The sequence below is a fragment of the Python bivittatus genome, unplaced genomic scaffold (assembly GCF_059951505.1).
Source record: "Python bivittatus isolate LINGU-HERP-01145 unplaced genomic scaffold, Pbiv_v1 ctg000220_np1212, whole genome shotgun sequence".
In the NCBI taxonomy this organism is placed as follows: domain Eukaryota; kingdom Metazoa; phylum Chordata; class Lepidosauria; order Squamata; family Pythonidae; genus Python; species Python bivittatus.
In genome coordinates this window covers 41919756-41938676 of record NW_028277048.1, presented here as the reverse complement: position 1 = coordinate 41938676, position 18921 = coordinate 41919756, and the positions used below count along the sequence as shown (strand labels likewise).

Below are 18921 nucleotides of genomic sequence, written 5' to 3'. Positions count from 1 at the left end.
CAAAAACCTCCAATGAAGGAGCATCCACTACTTCCTGAGGTGGTTGAACATCTCTTACCATTAGGATATTTTTTCTGATGTCATACAGTAATCTGTTTCCTTGTAATATGAAGCCATTGTTTCTTGTCCTGTCTTCTAGAAGTACTCTGAACAATTTTGCACCATCTACTGTATGTTGCTCCTTCAGATACTTGAAGATAGCTGTTGTCTGTCCCTGCAACCTTCTCTTCTCTGAAACATACCTAGCACCTCCAATCATTACTCATACATTTTTCCTTCCAAGCCCCCTTCAAATTCTGATTGCTCTCCTGCGGACATGGTCCAGTTTGTCAATGTGCTGCTTAAAATGTAGTGCCCAGAACTCAACCCCAAAATAAGTGTGGTCTGATCAACACATTTGTTTATCTAAAATATGCTTTCAAATATGCTTGATGATGTAGCTTTTTGTGGCAATAAAATCAAGAGCTTCACCTCATGTGAATTGGAATAATTGATTTATATTCACTGCCTCGCCACTACTCACAATTTTAAAGCCTCTTATGATTCTGTTACGTAACATAATTAAAACATACAAAAAGAACATAAGAATCTTGCTGGATCATACCAACATTTATTTAGTCTGCATCTTGTTGTTATTTCTCTCACAGTAACCGTCAGAGGATATCTATTGGGAAGCCCACAAGCAAAACATGAGGGTAATAGCCCTCTCCAGTTTTTTTCTTCCCTAGGACTGATAATCAGATGCATGTAGTATATAGCCATTGATAGCCTTAACCTATATATTATAGAAATTTGTCTAACGCTCTTTTGAAATGGCTATACTATTTGGCTTTAAGATTCTAAAGGTTTACCTTTTAATGATTATGAGCTACTATGGCTGCGCAGTACTTTGGATTTTATTCTGAAATGAGATGGGAGCATGAATACAGCACTCACTGGTCAATCATTAAAGCAAGTCTTTTTTCAGGATCTGCTTCCACAGTAGCCACACAATCCTGAAAACAGATACAGCTGCTTTATGAGTGACCATAAGGTGTTGCATTCATGCTCTTGTACACTCCAATGCATCTCTTTGATATCAAATCCAAAGCACTGCAGAGCCTTACGTGCCATTTCAATTCCAAATGGTTTAATTGGCTGTTCATATATCTTCTCCAGATATTATACATCTGTGTTGGAGTGGACAAAGAGGATGTTCATGCAGTATCTGGATGTGATTGCATACCTGCATAATTATTTCTTGCTGCTTTGATTTCTTTCCTTTTCCTGAGAAATCCTTCTACCACTTGTCATTTAATTTTAATTTCCCTGACATAATATTTTTAATAATCTTTGCAACATTTTTTCTAATAGCTACACCTAATTCAGAACACGTTATTTATTTATTTATTAATTCATGAATTCAAAACGCATTAAATATTTTGTCCCAATATGCATTAGTTGGCATTTTTAATTACTGAATTTCATATATTACAATTTCTTCTATTACCAAGCTATTACATTTTTCTCTACCTCTGGAACGAATTGTGAATATGCATCAAATGTCCATCAATATGTTTACTTTCCTATATAAGAGAATATATGTAGCTCAGGGTTGAACTGTGCCTCACTACCTACTTTCAGTTTGACGGACAAATATACCAACAAATCAGAGAAATACCCATAGGATCACCACTCTCAGGACTCATACCAGAGACTATAATGCAGCATCTAGAAACTATAGTACTCCCACACATACAACGAAAAGTATGGATCTGGTATGTAGATGACACCTTCCTAATAATTAAAAAAAAAACTAGAGAAGAAACATGAAACAATCAAATTGATCAAAAAATGCCTGACCACTCAACCCACTACAGCACAACCAACACAAGCAATGAAAAGAATAATATTACCATATATCAAAAACATCTTAGAAACAACCAACAGACTATTACAACCACATGGGATCACTGTAGCACACAAACCAACTAAAGCCCTCCAAAACATCTTAAGTAAACCAAAAGACCCAGTAGCCCAAGAAGAAAAAACAGGCATCATCTATAACATACAGTGTAAGGACTGTAACAGCTGCTATGTAGGACAGACAGGCAGAAGACTAGTAGAACGCATCCATGAACACCAACTAGCAGTCAGAAGACGTGATGAAAACTCCTTAATCTCACAATACATGAACAGACTCAACCATAGTTTCAGCTGGGAAACTGGGAGTATCCTAGACCAAATTAAATCCAAAAACACTAGGCAATTCTTGGAAGCTTAGCATTCAGACAAATCAGCCATCGATAAACACATAGAAATAAACCATATTTACATACTATTCAAAAGAAACAATAAAAAATTGTAAGAAGGAAACAAAAAGACCAGAACACATCCTCTCCAGCAGCCTACATCCAGATAAGCAGAGATTAACACCAGACAAACAAGCAGAAAACAATACCCTAATCAAGAAACTACCAAGAAGAAAACCACACCCCCACCAACACTGGCAGGGCAAGCTACTGTATATAAACAGGGAGCAAACCTCACACTCACTAACACTGATGATGTTACGTTGTTGGGTAATGAAACATCTGCAAGCAAACAACCAAGCTCAGAGAGCACCAGGGATTCTGCTGTTTACTTTCTTCTCTTAATAAACATGACAAGTATGTAGCTAAAAAGACCTAATTTAAAGTACCTAACTCTTTAAAATGTTAGTGTGGATTATATATGATCTCACTATCTTTTTGATTATTAGAATCCATTTTAACAAGCATTGGAGAATCAATATTCTGATGCCAACATTGTAGGCCAGGAGTTTTCTTGAATGCATCTACATTTTAAGATGCTTTGACCTAATTAATCTTTCTGTGGTTCATAGAATCTACTTAGAATCTAAATTGGGTATTGACTGGGTTTGTGCAACAAGATATTTGATCTTTTCTTTATTATTCTCTGCAAGTCTTGGTAAAAGACAACTAACAATGAATATTATCTAAAATTGTAGATTTACTTAGATAAAAATCAGAATCATCTCCTCATAGATTGTATTTTGGACCTAGGAACCAATTCATGTTAGTAACATAGAGGATATTACAGTCTTTATATAGAGAGAATGTACCTAAATGGTAACTATTTCCTCCTAGTTGTATTTATATTGTACTAAGGGTCTATTACATCTATCTGAAATTTAAATGAATCCAAAACTATTGTATATGCATGATATTGCATCATATAATTTTAATGTTATGTAAATATTTCACTTTAAGATTGCTAATTTTCATGATGCTTTGACTGTCCACTTAGAAAAATGAGATAATTGCTTGTTTTCTTTAAAATAAAAGGAAATGATTAAGGAGGTTAAATTTGACCTGTTTATTTTTGAAGACTTGAACATGAACTAGAAGAACTGAAAACAAACTGGGATTCTCAAGTAGCTCAGATATCCAAGGAGACAGTTTTAAAGAATCTGCAGATTCAAGCACAGCAAGAAGAAGTAGTAAAGCTGAGAGCAGAAGTGATTGCCTTGAATCAAGATACTGAAAGGTGAATTATTTTGATTATTAAACCCTTAATTTTTCAAAGTTTTTATTCATAATTAATCTTAGATTAAGCCACTAGTAGGCAGCCTGTGACCTGCATGTGCTCCCAGGAGGGGTGCGTGCAAGCAGGTTAAAAAAAGTCAAGATGGAAGGCGCAACCATACAGTCTAACCCTATTTTATGTGTATGTGATGATGCATGTTAAAAAGGGATAGGCCTGCTAGCTTACCATTTTTTACCCCGCATGGATGCTTCTGCCCCCAGTATCCCATTTCCTATCTCCCAGTACCTTGACATTGCCACACTGAATCTTGGTGACAAAATGGATGAATTTCAGCAGTACCATTTTTTTCCCTTAAGAATTAAGGATGGTAATGGAAACGGTTTGCCAGAGGCTTCCTATTCCCTTCCCAACTGTAACCCTCTGCAAAAGGATCCTGCAAGTGGCATTTTTCAAATCAAATGAGAGGACTCGGGGGGCGGGGGGGATGGCTTCCATTCCTATGTATTAACACATAGGAAAATGTAGCATTGACTCCTTTTGCAGGTTTGGGGGGACGTTTAAGGGCAACACAGCTTGTGCTGTCAGAGGCATCCTACTCTCACCCTTAAAGGACTCAAAAATATGCCAAAAAAGAGCCAAATAACTCAGTTCCATCTCTTCCAGTAATGTTACCACATCACTGGATGGCCTCCGGCAGCTGCTGGATTTAGCTAGTTAATTAATCAACCAAATTTGTAGAACAGCCCAACTATACCAACTCTGGGTGGTATACAATTAAAAAACCTATTTTTTTAAAAAAAAGAAAACCAATAAGATAGCCAAACCAGAATAAAAATAATGGAAACCAACAAAAAATCAGATTATGCAAAATATCCAGAGACATGGCTTCCCAAACCTACTTTACACCAACCATCTTTCAGCCTTTGAATGTAACTTTCACAATACCAATGTCTGTACTTATTAGATAATAGCAATACAACTGTACTGCCAAAAAAGAGCTTATCTTGCTGGTTAAAGAAGAAAACTTGACTTTGATTACTGAAGCTATTTTTTCCAAGTCGCTGAATTTTGTTTCTTTTCTATATGTTAGCAGCAAGAACACCAGTTCATGATATTTGCTTCTTTTCAGCCATAGTTATTGTGACCTGACCAGAGCAATCCAATTCTTGAGTTACAGGGTATTTTCCCAGTATAATCAGAGATTTTCTGATACAATGTTATGTCAGGTTGTATCGTGATGAAGAAATACGATTCTGTGCAAGCAATACAAATGTAGGGATAAGATTTTGCAGATGGGGGCTAGCTTAGTTTCATTATACTTTACTATAACTATATTATAAAGCACATTATTCTTTAGAAGACAGAGGAATAGGTTGCAGACAACTGAGAAAAAGGTTATCTCCTACCCCCAAAACCATTTACTGTTGAAAGGTTCTCTGCTGTTAAAACAGTCCTCTACTATTTTGTTGGAGCAGAATTTCCCCTTTAAATTAGGTGATTCTGCCCTTACTGTCCTTACTCAAGGCCAGAAGGTAGGCAGAATGAGTGAGGTGGGTCATTTATGTTTTGGTAGCCAAGCACATTACTGCTGGTTCTATGCTTTCACTTTGCTGTTAGAAGACAAAGCCTGGGAATCTAAGAGAAGCTCTAGCAGTTATGACCCAGTTATACTCATGTCAGGCTACACAGGTGGTTCTGATCTTCCATCTAAAAGGCTACTGATCCGTTAAAGTAGAAAGAGGGAAGAGAGCCAGACACACAATCTGACCACTTTAGCAATTTATGCTATGTGGCCAGAGAACTCAAGAGATAGAATGAGAATGCTAGGATTTACTACTTTCATTATGTCATGCTCTGCTTTATCATTCTGATGTTTTTCTCTCAAAAGAACAAAGTTTTAAGGTCAAAGAAAGTTATGCTGAGCATGCTGGTTGCCATAAGCTAGTCAGCCTCAGAAAACTTCATATATGCCATGAACACAATTAATCAAGAGTTGGCTAAGTGCTAGGATATTAAAATGGGGAATCACTTGGATGATGATGTCATCAAGGGTGAGTAAGGGCATCCAGAAGGCCAGTGGGAGTAGCTGTGGCATTTGGGATAGAGAGTCAGTCTAGGTTTGAGTAAACCCAGGTTCTTAATCATATTGAGCTATGAAATATGCAGGATAACTTTGGACGACTCACTGCACTTCAGCCTAAGTGGTATCATAGAACTGCTGTGATGATATAATGATGGATGGGTAGAAGAAACCATGTGAACCACTTTGAGTCTACACAGAGGAGAGGCAGTGCAACATGCAAATAAATTGCTATTTTGCCCAGGCAGAAGACAAACTTCAAGCCTCTTATTGAACTTTTACATTTTTATATACTCTTTTAACTTTACATGAATGCATTCTTCTTTTCTCAGGTCAGATTCTTTTTCTTTTGTTTCACTGCAGTGCTGTATCTTTGCTGAAGAAAGCTTTTCATGGTCTTCCATATTTTATCTGTATGAATGTTTTATATTTTGTCTTGTCATTTCTGTTTTGAAAGTTTAGCTTATTTGCAAAAATATTTAAGTCATTATCTTTCACTTTGCAAGTCCAGTTGCTACTAGGCTGGAATAATATGTATTAGTGCACATCAGTTGTAAAGGGTTAAAAAAATTGCATCATTTTTATAGCATTGTACACATTGACTCTCTTCTCTCCTGAATTAACATTTAAGTAATTTCCTTTCTTTCTCCTATATTAGATATAAGCAACAGCTTTCACTAGCAATAGAGAAAGAAGAGCATTTGGAAAGAGCTAAAGTGCAAGGAGAGCTGGAATGGCAGCGACGTTGTGAGAATGCTGAAAGGAATCAATATCACAAATCGGAGGCTCTGATACAGAGCCTGTCAACAGCTAGGGACCAGGTCAGCATTTCTAGCAGCTTAGCAGAGGGTATTAGCAGAGTATTTGATGCTTTTGGTTTATTGCTTCAGAGTTTCATGATGGAGTATTTGATGCTTTTGGTTTATTGCTTCTATGCTTCTAACAAATACATGAGATGTTCCATCTTATTGACAGGATTAATGCTCTCTTACTGTAATTTGTTCAGTCTGTCCTGACCCATAACAGGTGATTTATTTTTAATAATTTCGGCACAGTTGTATTAGCAGCACTGCTAGATTTCAATTTAAGATTTGAAAGCTCTTCCTAGGAAGATTGTCTACAGATGTGAGTAGAACATTTACTCTCTGGTGTCATTTAGATACCAGTTAGAGAAAATTGCAGCTTAGTTGGTTACAGCTTTCAAGTAGCAAGACAGAGCATGCCAGGAACAATTATTTTTCTTTCCACCTACATTCTGTCAAAAACAGGGTCCAAAGTCAGATAGATGTTGGAACTTGAGAAGCAATAGCTACTGACAGTGAGCCATTTCCATGGTTGTGTGCTGAACATCTGAAAGTATAGTGGTGATGTCAGATTCTGGGTTTATTTTTTGTTAGTTTATTTTTACATTGAGAACTACTCAGCATTATCTGTAGTCACGTGGTGCCTAAATTGACTAAATTAAATTTAATTAAGTAAAATTAAATTATTAACATTTTAAAACTCCTAGTACTTTATAAAAGAGTGAATCATAAAATCCATAAAAAACATAAAACCGTACACTGACTGCATAATCCAGCATCAGAATAAGCAACACCTGCATTATTCATCATAAATTAAACTGTGGAAAAGCTGTTTTGACTTCACTCTGGAATTCACCAGGGCATTATGCTCTAGAAAGGCCTGAAATAGGTCCACTAGCCAAAGCTGGGCAAAACCCCTTAGCCACAATCTCCACCTTCCTACTTAGCAGTAAACATGAATCTAGGATGTCAGGATGAGTGTAGGAGAAAGAATCTTTGCTTCCCTGTCCAAAATTTTCACTGGAGCAAGCAAAATATCAGATGCTTTCTGGACAACAGCACCTCTGTCTTTCAGGGATTCCATTTTCAGCTTATTTCTTCCCATCCTATCCAGAACCTGACAGCATTCAGATGCCAGGTCAAGACTTCCACTGTATCTCTAGCTCAGCTCAGGATGGAGATGTATAATTGGCATATCATCAATATGGATTATATTGCACCCCATGGATGATCCTATAGCTTCATGTAGACGCTATATAGCAGGGGGGAAAGTTACAAACCTTGCAACACTCCATAAGGGAGCAAGTATGTACAATATACATCCTTTATCCCCGCACCACCACAGATTGGGACCACCCACTTAGAAAGGAATGGGACTGCTGCAAAACAGTACTTCTGCCTCCCAACTTTCACCAGCTGTCCAGAGGGATACCATGTTCAGTGGTATCAAAAGCAATCAAGCATTGTGAAGTATGCTCCCCTATCCAAGTCTTGACAAAGGTTATCTATTAGGCCAATCAGTGTGGTTTCTGTCCCACGTCCAGGCCTGAATCCTGACGGAAAAGGATCCAGATAATTCACTTTCTCTAGGATGGTCTAGAGTTGAAGTTCCTCTACTCTCTTAACAACTTTTCTTAAAAAGGAAATGTTGGATACTGGGCAATGCCTATAGAAATTGGCCAGGGAATGGGAGAGCCTCTTCAGGAGGGGGCGTACCATCACCTCATGCAAAGTAGAAGGTATAATCTGTTGAAAAGAGATGCTAATTGCCTCCTAGATAAAAACCTGTTAAAATTCTATTGTTAAATAGAAAAGACTCCTTCTGATTCATTTATGTGTGTTCCTGTATATGCCTTTCTGTAGTATTTTGCACTGAATTTAATTTTATTCCAAAGATTAAATTTTGTGTATGTAACTGGATATCAAATGTACAAGAAGACAAGAGTTATTTTTTTTTTCTGAAACTCTTCTCAAGTTGCTTTAACTGTTTTATAGGCTATTGCTTCACTAAAAGAAAAGGAAGAGAAATTGCATGGATTAGAGCTGCTTTTGTCTGCTGTAACCCTTGAGAGAGACCAAGCTGTTCAACAACTTCACTTGCTAAAAGAGAAACAGGTTGGAATTACTTAATGCTATTTATTGAACTGAGCTAATCTTAGAAAGTAATAGTGCTATTCTGTGAGAGAAGGACAGAAATATTTAATCAAAATATTTGAATAATGACAAATTTATTGGATATTTTGCATTAAAATTGCATTAAATGCAATAAAATGCTTGCATGAAATAATTTCTACATAGAAGAGGTTATCTTTTACTTTTATATATGCACATACAAGGGTTTTGCTGCATATTCAGACATGTAGATGATGTTCAGATATGTAGATGATGCCAAATTAGATTGGCTAATACTGTACTTTAGAAAACAAAATCAGAATTCAAAATGAACTGGACTAAATCCAACAGAATGTTATTCAATTTTGATAAGAATAAAGATGTGCATCTAGTTAGGAAAATCCAAATCTACAAGTAGTCCTCACTTAACAAGCCTAGTTGGAACCAAAATTTCCATTGGTAAGTGAAGTGATTGTTAGGTGAAACATCACATGACTGCACTGCTTAGCAAGGGCAGTTCTGGTTGCAGTCGTTAGGTGAAGACTGCACCATCATTAAGTGAGGACCTCACACTTCTCCTGCCCTGTTGTGCTCACCTCCTCTTCAGCTCCCCCCACCCACTTGTCTCCCCCTGCACTCAGCCACCATCTACCCCTGCCACCCCCAGCTGACTTTTGCTGTCTTCTTCCCCCCACTGCTGATGATGTGCACCTGGCTGAGGCAGCTGCTGATCCTTCATGAGGTTGTGTGAAGGGCCAGCAGCTGCCTTGGCTGGGTGTTTCTTGTCAGTAGTGGGGAGAAGAAGATGGTGATGGTCAACTGAGGGCAGTGGAGTGCAGGCTGGCTAAAAAGGCGGAGATGGGCGAGGAATGGGGGAGTTGAAGCGCATGCTGCAGTAGTAAATGCAGGCAGGCTGCCAAGCACCTGAATTTTGTTCATGTGACCGTGGGGGTGCTGCAATGGCCATAACTTTGAGGACTGGTCATAACTACCATTCATTCAGTGCCGTTGTAACTTTGAATGGTTGCTGAATGGATGGTCATTAAACAAGGACTACCTGTATATGTTCAGGACTGGGAGACCTGGGTTGGCAGCAGTGCCTATGAGAAGTATCTAGGGATACTAGTAGACATGCCATGCAGGTTCCAAAACCCTTTTTTTCCCTCTCTTGGTAGATAGGCTTGAAAACAAGATGCCAATCATATTGCATCTGTAAAAACAGGAAATTATTTCCCAGCAGTATAAAGAACTTTTAAAATATCTAAACTTTCTTTCCTCTTAGAAAACGCAATCACAAACTTGCATTCCCACACAATTAATTCTGCTGATAGATAGGACTATCAAAATCACAAGGATAAATTGTTTTATATTTGTGGACAAACTGGGATAGAGAATATTGTCAATGAATTTTCTGTTCAAGTCAGCATTAACTATCTGATGGGTTTAGGATTTTCTGTACAATTGCACCCAAAGAAGTGGTATGCTAGAACCGGCTTGCACTGGCTCGCAGGAGCCAGTTGTTAAATTTCCTGGAATTTTGCATGCTGATTGACAGCAGAGGTGAGTCCTGATGCCTAGTGTGCCAATCAGCTGTTCCAGGGCTAGCAGCACGGTAGCCATGGAGCCGGCAGAACCTGTTCTTAAACATTTAACAGCACACCACTGACCCAAAGTATCATAAATATCTCTATCTTGTAAAACAGGTTAATTCAGTCTAACTGTAGACATTTTAGATGGAGAGTGGTGTTACTTTACAGTAGCAAAAGATGAGAAAGACTCTGGTAACACTGTTTCCAACTAACACATTGTGTTAAAAAGCATAAACCTTTGTGAGTTGTAACTCACTTCATCAGATGCAGTGTGACTAGACCAATGTAGGATTTAAATTGGGTTGGGATGAAGGGAGGGGAAGACAGGTTGGTTATGTAGATGCAAGTTACATGTATGGCATATAACAAATATCTTATCAATTAACAACTGTAATATGTTAAAAGCCCATTGTATTTGTTGAGACCTTCTGAGATAGCCTGAAATCCTTTGCTGTATGCGAGTTCAGTAATTTCTCATTCAGTGAGGAAAACTGCCCCTCCTTTGTCAGGTTGTTTGATTATGATGTCAATTGTTTTGAGGCAGGTTCAGTCTTTTTTTTTTTCCCAGATGTTATGGGGGTTGAAAATGAACCAGAGGAGGACCAACAGGATGAAATTAAACAAAAGGGGCTCAATTTGAATATAAGGAGGAATTTCCTGGTGGTTAAAGTCATTAAGCACTTTTCTAGGTAAAGTTGTTACCTAGAATAGTGATGGACTCCCTCTTGCTGGAGGTTTTCAAATGGGGCTGGATAGCCACCTGTCATGAATGGTTCAGTAGATTCCTAGACTGAGTAGGCAATGGATTAGCTAGCCTATAATGCCCCTTCCAGCTCATATAGTCTATGATTCTATGGTAACCAACACATAAATTGCATATCAATACTTGTATGGAATTATTTTTAATGTGGGAATTGTGTCAAGTTTCAGTCAGTACTGATGTAATTCTTTATAGCAGTAGCAGGTAGATTTGGGTCTACTGATAGATTTCTGGGGTATTGTAGGTCACAAAGTTTTCTAACCTTTAAAAAAAATCTGGAAAAGGTTTTTCCCCCCCAATTTTTCTGACATAAGTTTCCAGGGTAGTAAAAAAATTGCGATGAAAACTAAGCCCGGAATATTTGAGAGAGAGGATTGTGACTTCAGTTCTAGGACTGAAAATAAATCCTGATGTGAATGTACACCCAAATATATCATTATACTTTAATCCTCAAATTATGTATCTTAATGTTGATTCACAATTTTGCAGATGACTCCAGCTAGTGGGCTTTGGAATTCAAGTAAGAACCATAGTAAAATGTAGAAAACCCCTCATGAACCTGATAAACCATCAAACTGGAAGACGATCGGCTTGCAGGATGGTTGTGATAGGATCTATTCCACTTTAAAAGTGGTGCTTGGGTTGGCTCATCAGAGGAATCATTATCCTGATTTGATTTAACTGCTGCATCTTTTCTATCATGGCAAGACATTATTGCTGAACCAATCTAGAGTAAGCTAGGGTTTTAGGACATAGCTCTGCTGCACCCAATGCACAATAGCTTAATTTAATACCCCAAGGGATCCTCTCTAGTATTCTTTTCACGGGTCAGATGCTTATACTTTGTGGGTGGGCCACTAACTAGGCCTCTTCTGCATCCCACCTCTCCCACCAGTATGGCACAGACACTTGTAGACAGAGAAGTAGGGAGCTGACTAGTGAGTAACAGAAAGGAAACTCTGGACTCTCTTCTTCCCAGACCCTTGAGCATTCAGGGTAGGGGTTATCAACAAAATCAGACTCTTTGGAATCTCAGCAGTCCAAACCAAGAACTCAAAATAACTCTCAAACTAAAATATCAAACCAAGGAAGTAAATGGGTCCAGTAGCAGTAGTTTGAGGCTTGTTCTCCTGCTTTTGCACCAACAGTCTCAATACATCTTACAGCCTCAGCTGTGAGCACATAGGCAACTCCTTATTTGAGTAGTCTCTGACCTCTTCCTTCCCTCTGTGTAAGGCTTTCCAATATGAGAAACCAACTCTCTTCTCTGCATGGGCAATGAGTCCCACCCAAGCAACATAGAGGGGTGGGGGAGTCTGTTTATGCAGGCCTGATAAGGGTAATTCCAGCAGGTGCTTCCTCTGCAGGCTTCTCTTTGTCATTCTCTGGCATCTGCTGTCTCCCTCAACCTTCTTCACCTGCCCCTTTCTTCAAAGCACCCTTCTAGCAAGCACTGAGTCTGTGGGCACTTATAGCCTGGAGCTGTGGCTTATTCACAAGGAGGCTGGTGTTTTCTTTCACCACAAATCTTATAGAACTGATAAAGTATCTTGCTATACAGGACAGAAACATTTATACTTTGGGGGCAGTTTTGAGTACTGAATTGTACAGGAGATCCTGAAGCCTTCAGACATGAGTAGGAAATTAGTTGACAGTGTCCTCCAAATATAAAACTATTTATTCCTATGATCTTGAAAATCTGTCTATCTGTAAGCAGAAGTAATTGTGTGGAAATGCAGGTTTGTAACTGTATTTTCTAAGAGGAAAAAGGGATTAGATCTTATAGAAGTATAAAGTGTTTTTGACTGCTGGGAAGTATTTCCTGCTTTTAGGGAAGGTTGGTATAGTGGTTAAGGCACCAGACTAGAAACTGGGAATTCTAGTCTGCCTCAGAGAAGAGGCCAGCTAGGTTACCTTGGACCAGTTACTCTGTCTCAGCCCTAGGAAGAAAGCAATGGTAAACCACTTCCGAAAGTCCTTTTTAGGTGGTTATTCCAACACTTATTTTTTTAAAATAAGGAATGGATGATAGGTAGCACAAAGTGGGAAAAAAAAGTCCATGATAACTGAAATAAAAATTTTCCTAAGCATTTACATCAAAAAACCCTTAAAAACATTTTAAAGATTCTTCAGTGTCTAATTTTAATAGCAAATAGTGCTGGCAAAGTGGAATGGCAAATTGGGATGTTGAATTATAATAGCAACTGATGAGGGAGTTCTGGGGAAGGCACAATAACATTGGGGATTGATTGGTGACTGTGGGTTGCCCATCCCTAGGCTAGATGATTGCTAGCCTCAGCTATTTTTAGGCTTACATCAATATGGCATTGTGGCTAACTTTGAAAGGTTTTATATTTCCTGACAAAGGCTGGAGAGAAATAGCTTTTTATTATTTGAGGAGTCATTTTCACTACTCCCTGCCCTTGAAGATTGTATTGCATGGGCAACTCGCTCTTACATAGCTTATTATATACAACCAGAAATAGAAAGCAGCCCAAGAATTCTTTGCAAAGTTTTCCTTTTAAATTATTTAATGGATAAAGCTAGTTAACTATGAGGTGACACTTTTCTCCTAAGAATGCTATAGAGGAAACGTATTTTACTACACAAGATTATTTATGAACTACTTTTGGGGGAATTGCTTAGTCATTACCTCTGAATAAAAACACTATTGTAAAGTGATGTTGGTAACGTTTATTCTCAGGGAGATTGTTCTGTGGATATGTGTGGCACTGCTTCAAAAGGAAGATCAGTGCAAAGGGTAACAGAATTGTTTTATAGTGTAGGTAGGATTCCTGTAATATGCTATAATAATTAGATACAAAAAAGGCCAGTAAATATTATACAGTGAAGAATTTTTTGTTAGAATTTAAAACAAAGAATTATAAAGTTGAAATGGACTATTTAGGTCATCATGTTTAGACTCTTTCTCAATGCAGGAATCCAATTTAAAGCATCTCTGACATTTGCTTTTGCTTGAATATATCTAATGCAGTGGCACCTCGGGATACGAACGCCTCTACTAATGAACTTTTCGGGTTACGACCAGCTCCGGCCGCAAAAATTTACCTCAATGTGCGAACTCTGCCTCGGGGTACGGCCATTTTTCCGCCCTGACACGTGGTCCGCGGCCATTTTTCCACCCCTGACACGTGGTCCACGGCCATTTTCCCGCTGTGCGGCGCGGCACCCAGCCGTTCTCCCGCCGCGCCGCACCCGGCCCTTCTCCCACCGCGCCTGGCCGTTCTCCCGCCGCACCCGGCCGTTCTCCCGCCGCGCCGCGCAGCACCTGGCCTTTTTCCCGCCGCACCGCGCCCGGCCGTTCTCCTGCCCCTGACGCGTGGTCCGCGGACGCCAGAACGGATTAACAGTAATTACATTGAACCTTATGGGAAAATTTGCTTCGGGGTGCGACCAAATTCGGAGGGCGGAACGGATTAACTGGATTTACATTGAACCCTATGAGGAAATTTGTGTCGGGTTATGACCAATTCGGGATACGCCCAGAGTCATGGAACGGATTAAGTTCGTATCCCGAGGTACCACTGTAAATTGCTTCTTGGCCTTTTTGGTTAAGATTAAATGTATTGTCTAAGACAGCATTTTGTTGGAGATGTAATAAGGATAATCCTTCTTTAAAATGTGCGTTTTTACAATGTCCTATACTAAATTTCAGGAGAAAGTAATGGACTATATAAATGTGACTTTGTGACAAAAGTTAAAATTTTCAGAGGATAATATTCTCTGGAACTACATACCTAGTACATGGAATTTGACAACTGGGTAACGTAAATGGATTCTCTATGCTCTTACTATGGCTAAAAGACTGATATTGCAGCATTGGAAAGATAAATGTATGGCCCCATTTACTCAATGGATCAAAGACCTGATTACACTTGCCACCTATGAGCAGATTGCCTATAGACGTAGACAAGTATAATGAAATATGGGACTCATTTATATAGAATACAGTAGGCTAAAAAAAGCATGATAGTTATATGTGTATTAGAAATAAATATATATTTGCATAATATTTGTATTAGATGCGCGTATATAGAATTGAAACTGTTTACTATTACAATGATATATTTTTCTTTTTTCTTTTTTTTTTACTTTTTAAACACTTGTTATGTGTTCTTTTCCCTCCTTGATAATATTTGTGTTTCTATCATGATTATCTTTGTGTTTTGTTCTTTTTTTTTTGTTATTATTTTAAAAACAATTTAAAAAAAAGTTCAAATGTACTGTACCTAATAATGAAGAACTCAGTCTTTCTATGCAATCAGTTCTACTGTTGAAGTGAAATGTGACAGAAGCTTATTATTTTGTATCCTGTGCTCTAAGATCTAAAGAATAGGCTGTGGTATTCTTTGTATCAGCTCTTAAGTGCTTGAAGAATGCTGGGATGTACTCCGTCAAGCTTAAGATTAAATATCACTTTTTAAAATAATCTTTCAAAACCATCATATTATGATTGTCATGGGGGGGTGGAATTCAAAGTCTGTAGTTGGGTGAATCCTTCATTAGAACCAGCCAACGTGATACAAGCATGTGAAAGCGTTCACGTGTAAGCTAAAGATGTAATCTAACACATAAACATGATTCATTGTCTTTTACCATGTTGGATAAGATGTGTCTTTTTAATTACCAAACTGGTCCCAAAGGAGATTTGTGTGGAAGTTCTGGATAAATGTCTGAAATAATGATGGATTGTGGGTCTAGGTTAAAAAGTTGAACTGTAATCCAGAAAAAAATTGTTGGTGCTATGGATTGGAGGTTTTCTCATTCCAATATAGAGTCTATTTTAGAAATAGGTTTATGAAGAATCAGGTTCATGGTTAGGAATATTCTTTTGGATCCAGTACTAACCAGGGCCTTTTCAGATGGCATTGAAACTATGGCACTCCTTTCTAAGAAGTCCTGCTTGGTTCTTACATTACTAGTCCTCCAGTAGGCAACAAGAACTTATTCCAGATATCATTTGGCTCCAAGATGCATTAATTTTGATATAAATCTTGGATTTGTGTTAATTTCCCAGTGCTTGCAGAAGAGCAGGAAAGAGTAACCCAAGTGCATGTAAATACTCAACACTGGTCTGTGTTGCAAAATACTATTACCATCCCATCTGCAATTCCAACCCTTAGATCAGATTTAAGCCATTCACAGTGCATGAATCATTGAAAAATATCACTGTATTTCTGAGCCTTGACATCATTTCTGATACTTGCTTTTGTCTTTTAGAGAGTATATTTTTTCACTGATAACAGCCATTTCATATGTACTGTCAAAAATGTTGAGTGAAACTCTTTTGAACCTTAGAAAAAACTTGCACTGCACTCTAGTGGTTGCCTGCTATTCATTGTTCTAAAATGTATACCCTCTCTGAAAAGAGTTCAGAAATGGAGACTGAAAAATTAGTTAACAGAATTTTTAGACAGAGAACATCAGCTAAGAAAATATTTCAGGATTGATTTACATTTGGAAAGATGGGCTAAGCTTTAGCTTTGTTGTACACTGCCCAGAGTTGCCAGTGGTAAGATGGGTGGCTATATAAATTGGTTTAATAAATAATAAATAAGCTTTAAGTACATGGACCTTTGTTTAGATTTCAGACACAACTTAAATCTCATTTTTTGTGTGTGTATTTTTGCCTCTGTATTAATTCATTTCCTGCATGTCAAAGCGCTATCTGACTTTTTTAGCATTTGAAAACTCTGAGTATCATAGATAAACACCCTTTATTCTCTTATAAAGAATGAGTGAAGAAATATTTATAGCATGTAGCTTTTTAAAGGTGAGCTATTCCTACAGAGTTTAAGGAATACATATACTTGGAGATGGCAAAACTGACAAGTGTAATGAGAGAGAAATCTACAGAGTCTTTTATTAGAGACTGAAGTCCGTTTGTGGATTATATTGCAAAAGTAGAGGAAAAATAGCTTGATGATAAAGGGTTTTATAGGTCTTATGATAAAGGGGAGATGACAGAAAAATTTAAATAGCGATAACAGTATAATAGAATAAGAAAGGGTTAATGGATCTGTGAGGAAAATGAAGGCTGGAAATGGATTATGTGTTTTCTTTTTCAAGTTAATGTTTAGTTTTCTGTTTGCAGGTTTATGTTTTTGTATATGTTTATATATTTTTTTATATCTATTTTATGTGTAGAATTTTAATAAAGTTCATATACCAGGAAAAAACAAAGAAATACATGTAGTTAATTTATGCCTCCTCTTTTTGAGATTTCTGCAGTTAGGCAAATCCCATCTTTGTAATCTTTGCTGAAAAGGCACCTGAACCTGAATGGGTAGTCAACATGTCCAGGCGCCCACTATCCACTGCAGAACACAATATCCTCCAGAAGGGCCTCAACTATAACATGGACGATACTAATCAGTTAGAATTCTGTGCAGCCTTAGAAGCAGTGTTTAAAACCACAGGACTTAACACAGAGCCCCAAGAAAACATAAGGCAGACCATCATGCCACAGATCAGAAGAACACAGAATCTAACTCAAAGCAGAGGCTAGAGCAGCTCTCAGAAACCTAAAGAAGGACTAAACCATCACCATCCTCCCAGCAGACAAAGACCGAACCACAGTTATCATGGATAGATCACAATACATACAAAACAACAGAAAACAACAACATGCTATCTTTCCTGGATATCCACAGCAGCAGGGGAAATAATGGCAAATTAGAAACAACCCACACTAACCAAGTGCTCCATTACCAAAGTAACAACCCAACCTCCCACAAGAGAAGCTGTGTAAGAACATTATTCAGACAAGCACAAACCAAATTTATTATTGTTCTAGTGTCAAACTTACATGCTTGGTGGTAGAATATATGGTGGCCTATCAATTATCTTCTCATCAGCAGAGGAAACAACAGTAAATTAGAAAGCCAAGATTATCAGAAGACAACCCACACTAATCAAGTATTCCATTACCAAAGTAACAACCCAACTTCCCACAAGAGGAGCTGCATAAGAACATTATTCAAGCGAGCACAAACGCATTGCAGCAACCCAGAACAGCAGAAAAAAAAGGAAACAGGCCACCTATACAACATCTTCCAACAAAATGGATACCCACACAACTTTATCAAAAAGTGCCTGACCACTCAACCCACTACAACACAACCAACTCAAGCTATGAAGAGGATAACACTGCCATACATCAGAAACAACCAACAGACTACTACAACCGCATGGCATCACTGTAGCACACAAACCAACTAAAGCCCTCCAAAACATCTTAAGTAAACCAAAAGACCCAGTAGTCCAGGAAGAAAAAACAGGCGTCATCTACAACATACAGTGTATGGACTATAACAGTCACTATGTAGGACAGATAGGCTAGCAGTCAGAAGACATGATGAAAACTCCTTAATCTCACAACCCATAGACAGACTTAACCATAGTTTCAATGGAGAAATTGTCATTAACTTAGACCAAGCTAAATCCAAAAATGCAAGGGAATTCCTGGAAGTCTGGTATTCAGACAAGGCAGCCATCAACAGGCATATAAACAACATTTACACACTATTCAAAAGAGACAATAAAAAGGAAACAAGAAGACCAGAATACCTCACTAGCAATCAACTCCCAGATAAGCAGGGATTAAGACTAGGATCAACACCAGACAAGCAGTAAACAATACCCTAATCAAAGAACTACCAACTCAGACAAACAATCAAGCAGTTAACAACAGTCTAATCAAGAAATTACCAAGGAGAAAACAACACCCCCACCAACACTGGCAGGGCAAGTTACTGTATATAAACAGAGAGTAAACCCCTCTCTCTTCTAGCACTGAAGATGTTACCTAGGTAACGAAATGTCTGCAAGGAAACAACCAAGCTCAGAGAATCCCAAAGACTCCCCAAAGTATATCTTGATTTGACATGTGACATTTAATTTCCTGGAAAATATTTCTCATATATTGATCATACGAGGCTACCTTATAGCTATTTTGTCTATTTCAGTATTATCTATTTTGCTTGGTGGCAGTTCTGCATAGCATTAGGCAAAACTTTGTCCCCATCT

General features: G+C 38.1%; 1 protein-coding gene across 1 annotated transcript in view; it reads left to right on the top strand.

The window, feature by feature from the left end:
- Positions 1-18921, top strand: part of CCDC57 (coiled-coil domain containing 57) — an 89784-nt gene that overhangs the window by 34525 nt on the left and 36338 nt on the right. Inside the window, exons 8-10 of the mRNA XM_088138442.1 lie at positions 3370-3528; positions 6267-6429; positions 8407-8526. Coding sequence (XP_087994568.1) covers positions 3370-3528; positions 6267-6429; positions 8407-8526 — 442 coding nt within the window. The remainder of the gene's footprint in view (positions 1-3369; positions 3529-6266; positions 6430-8406; positions 8527-18921) is intronic.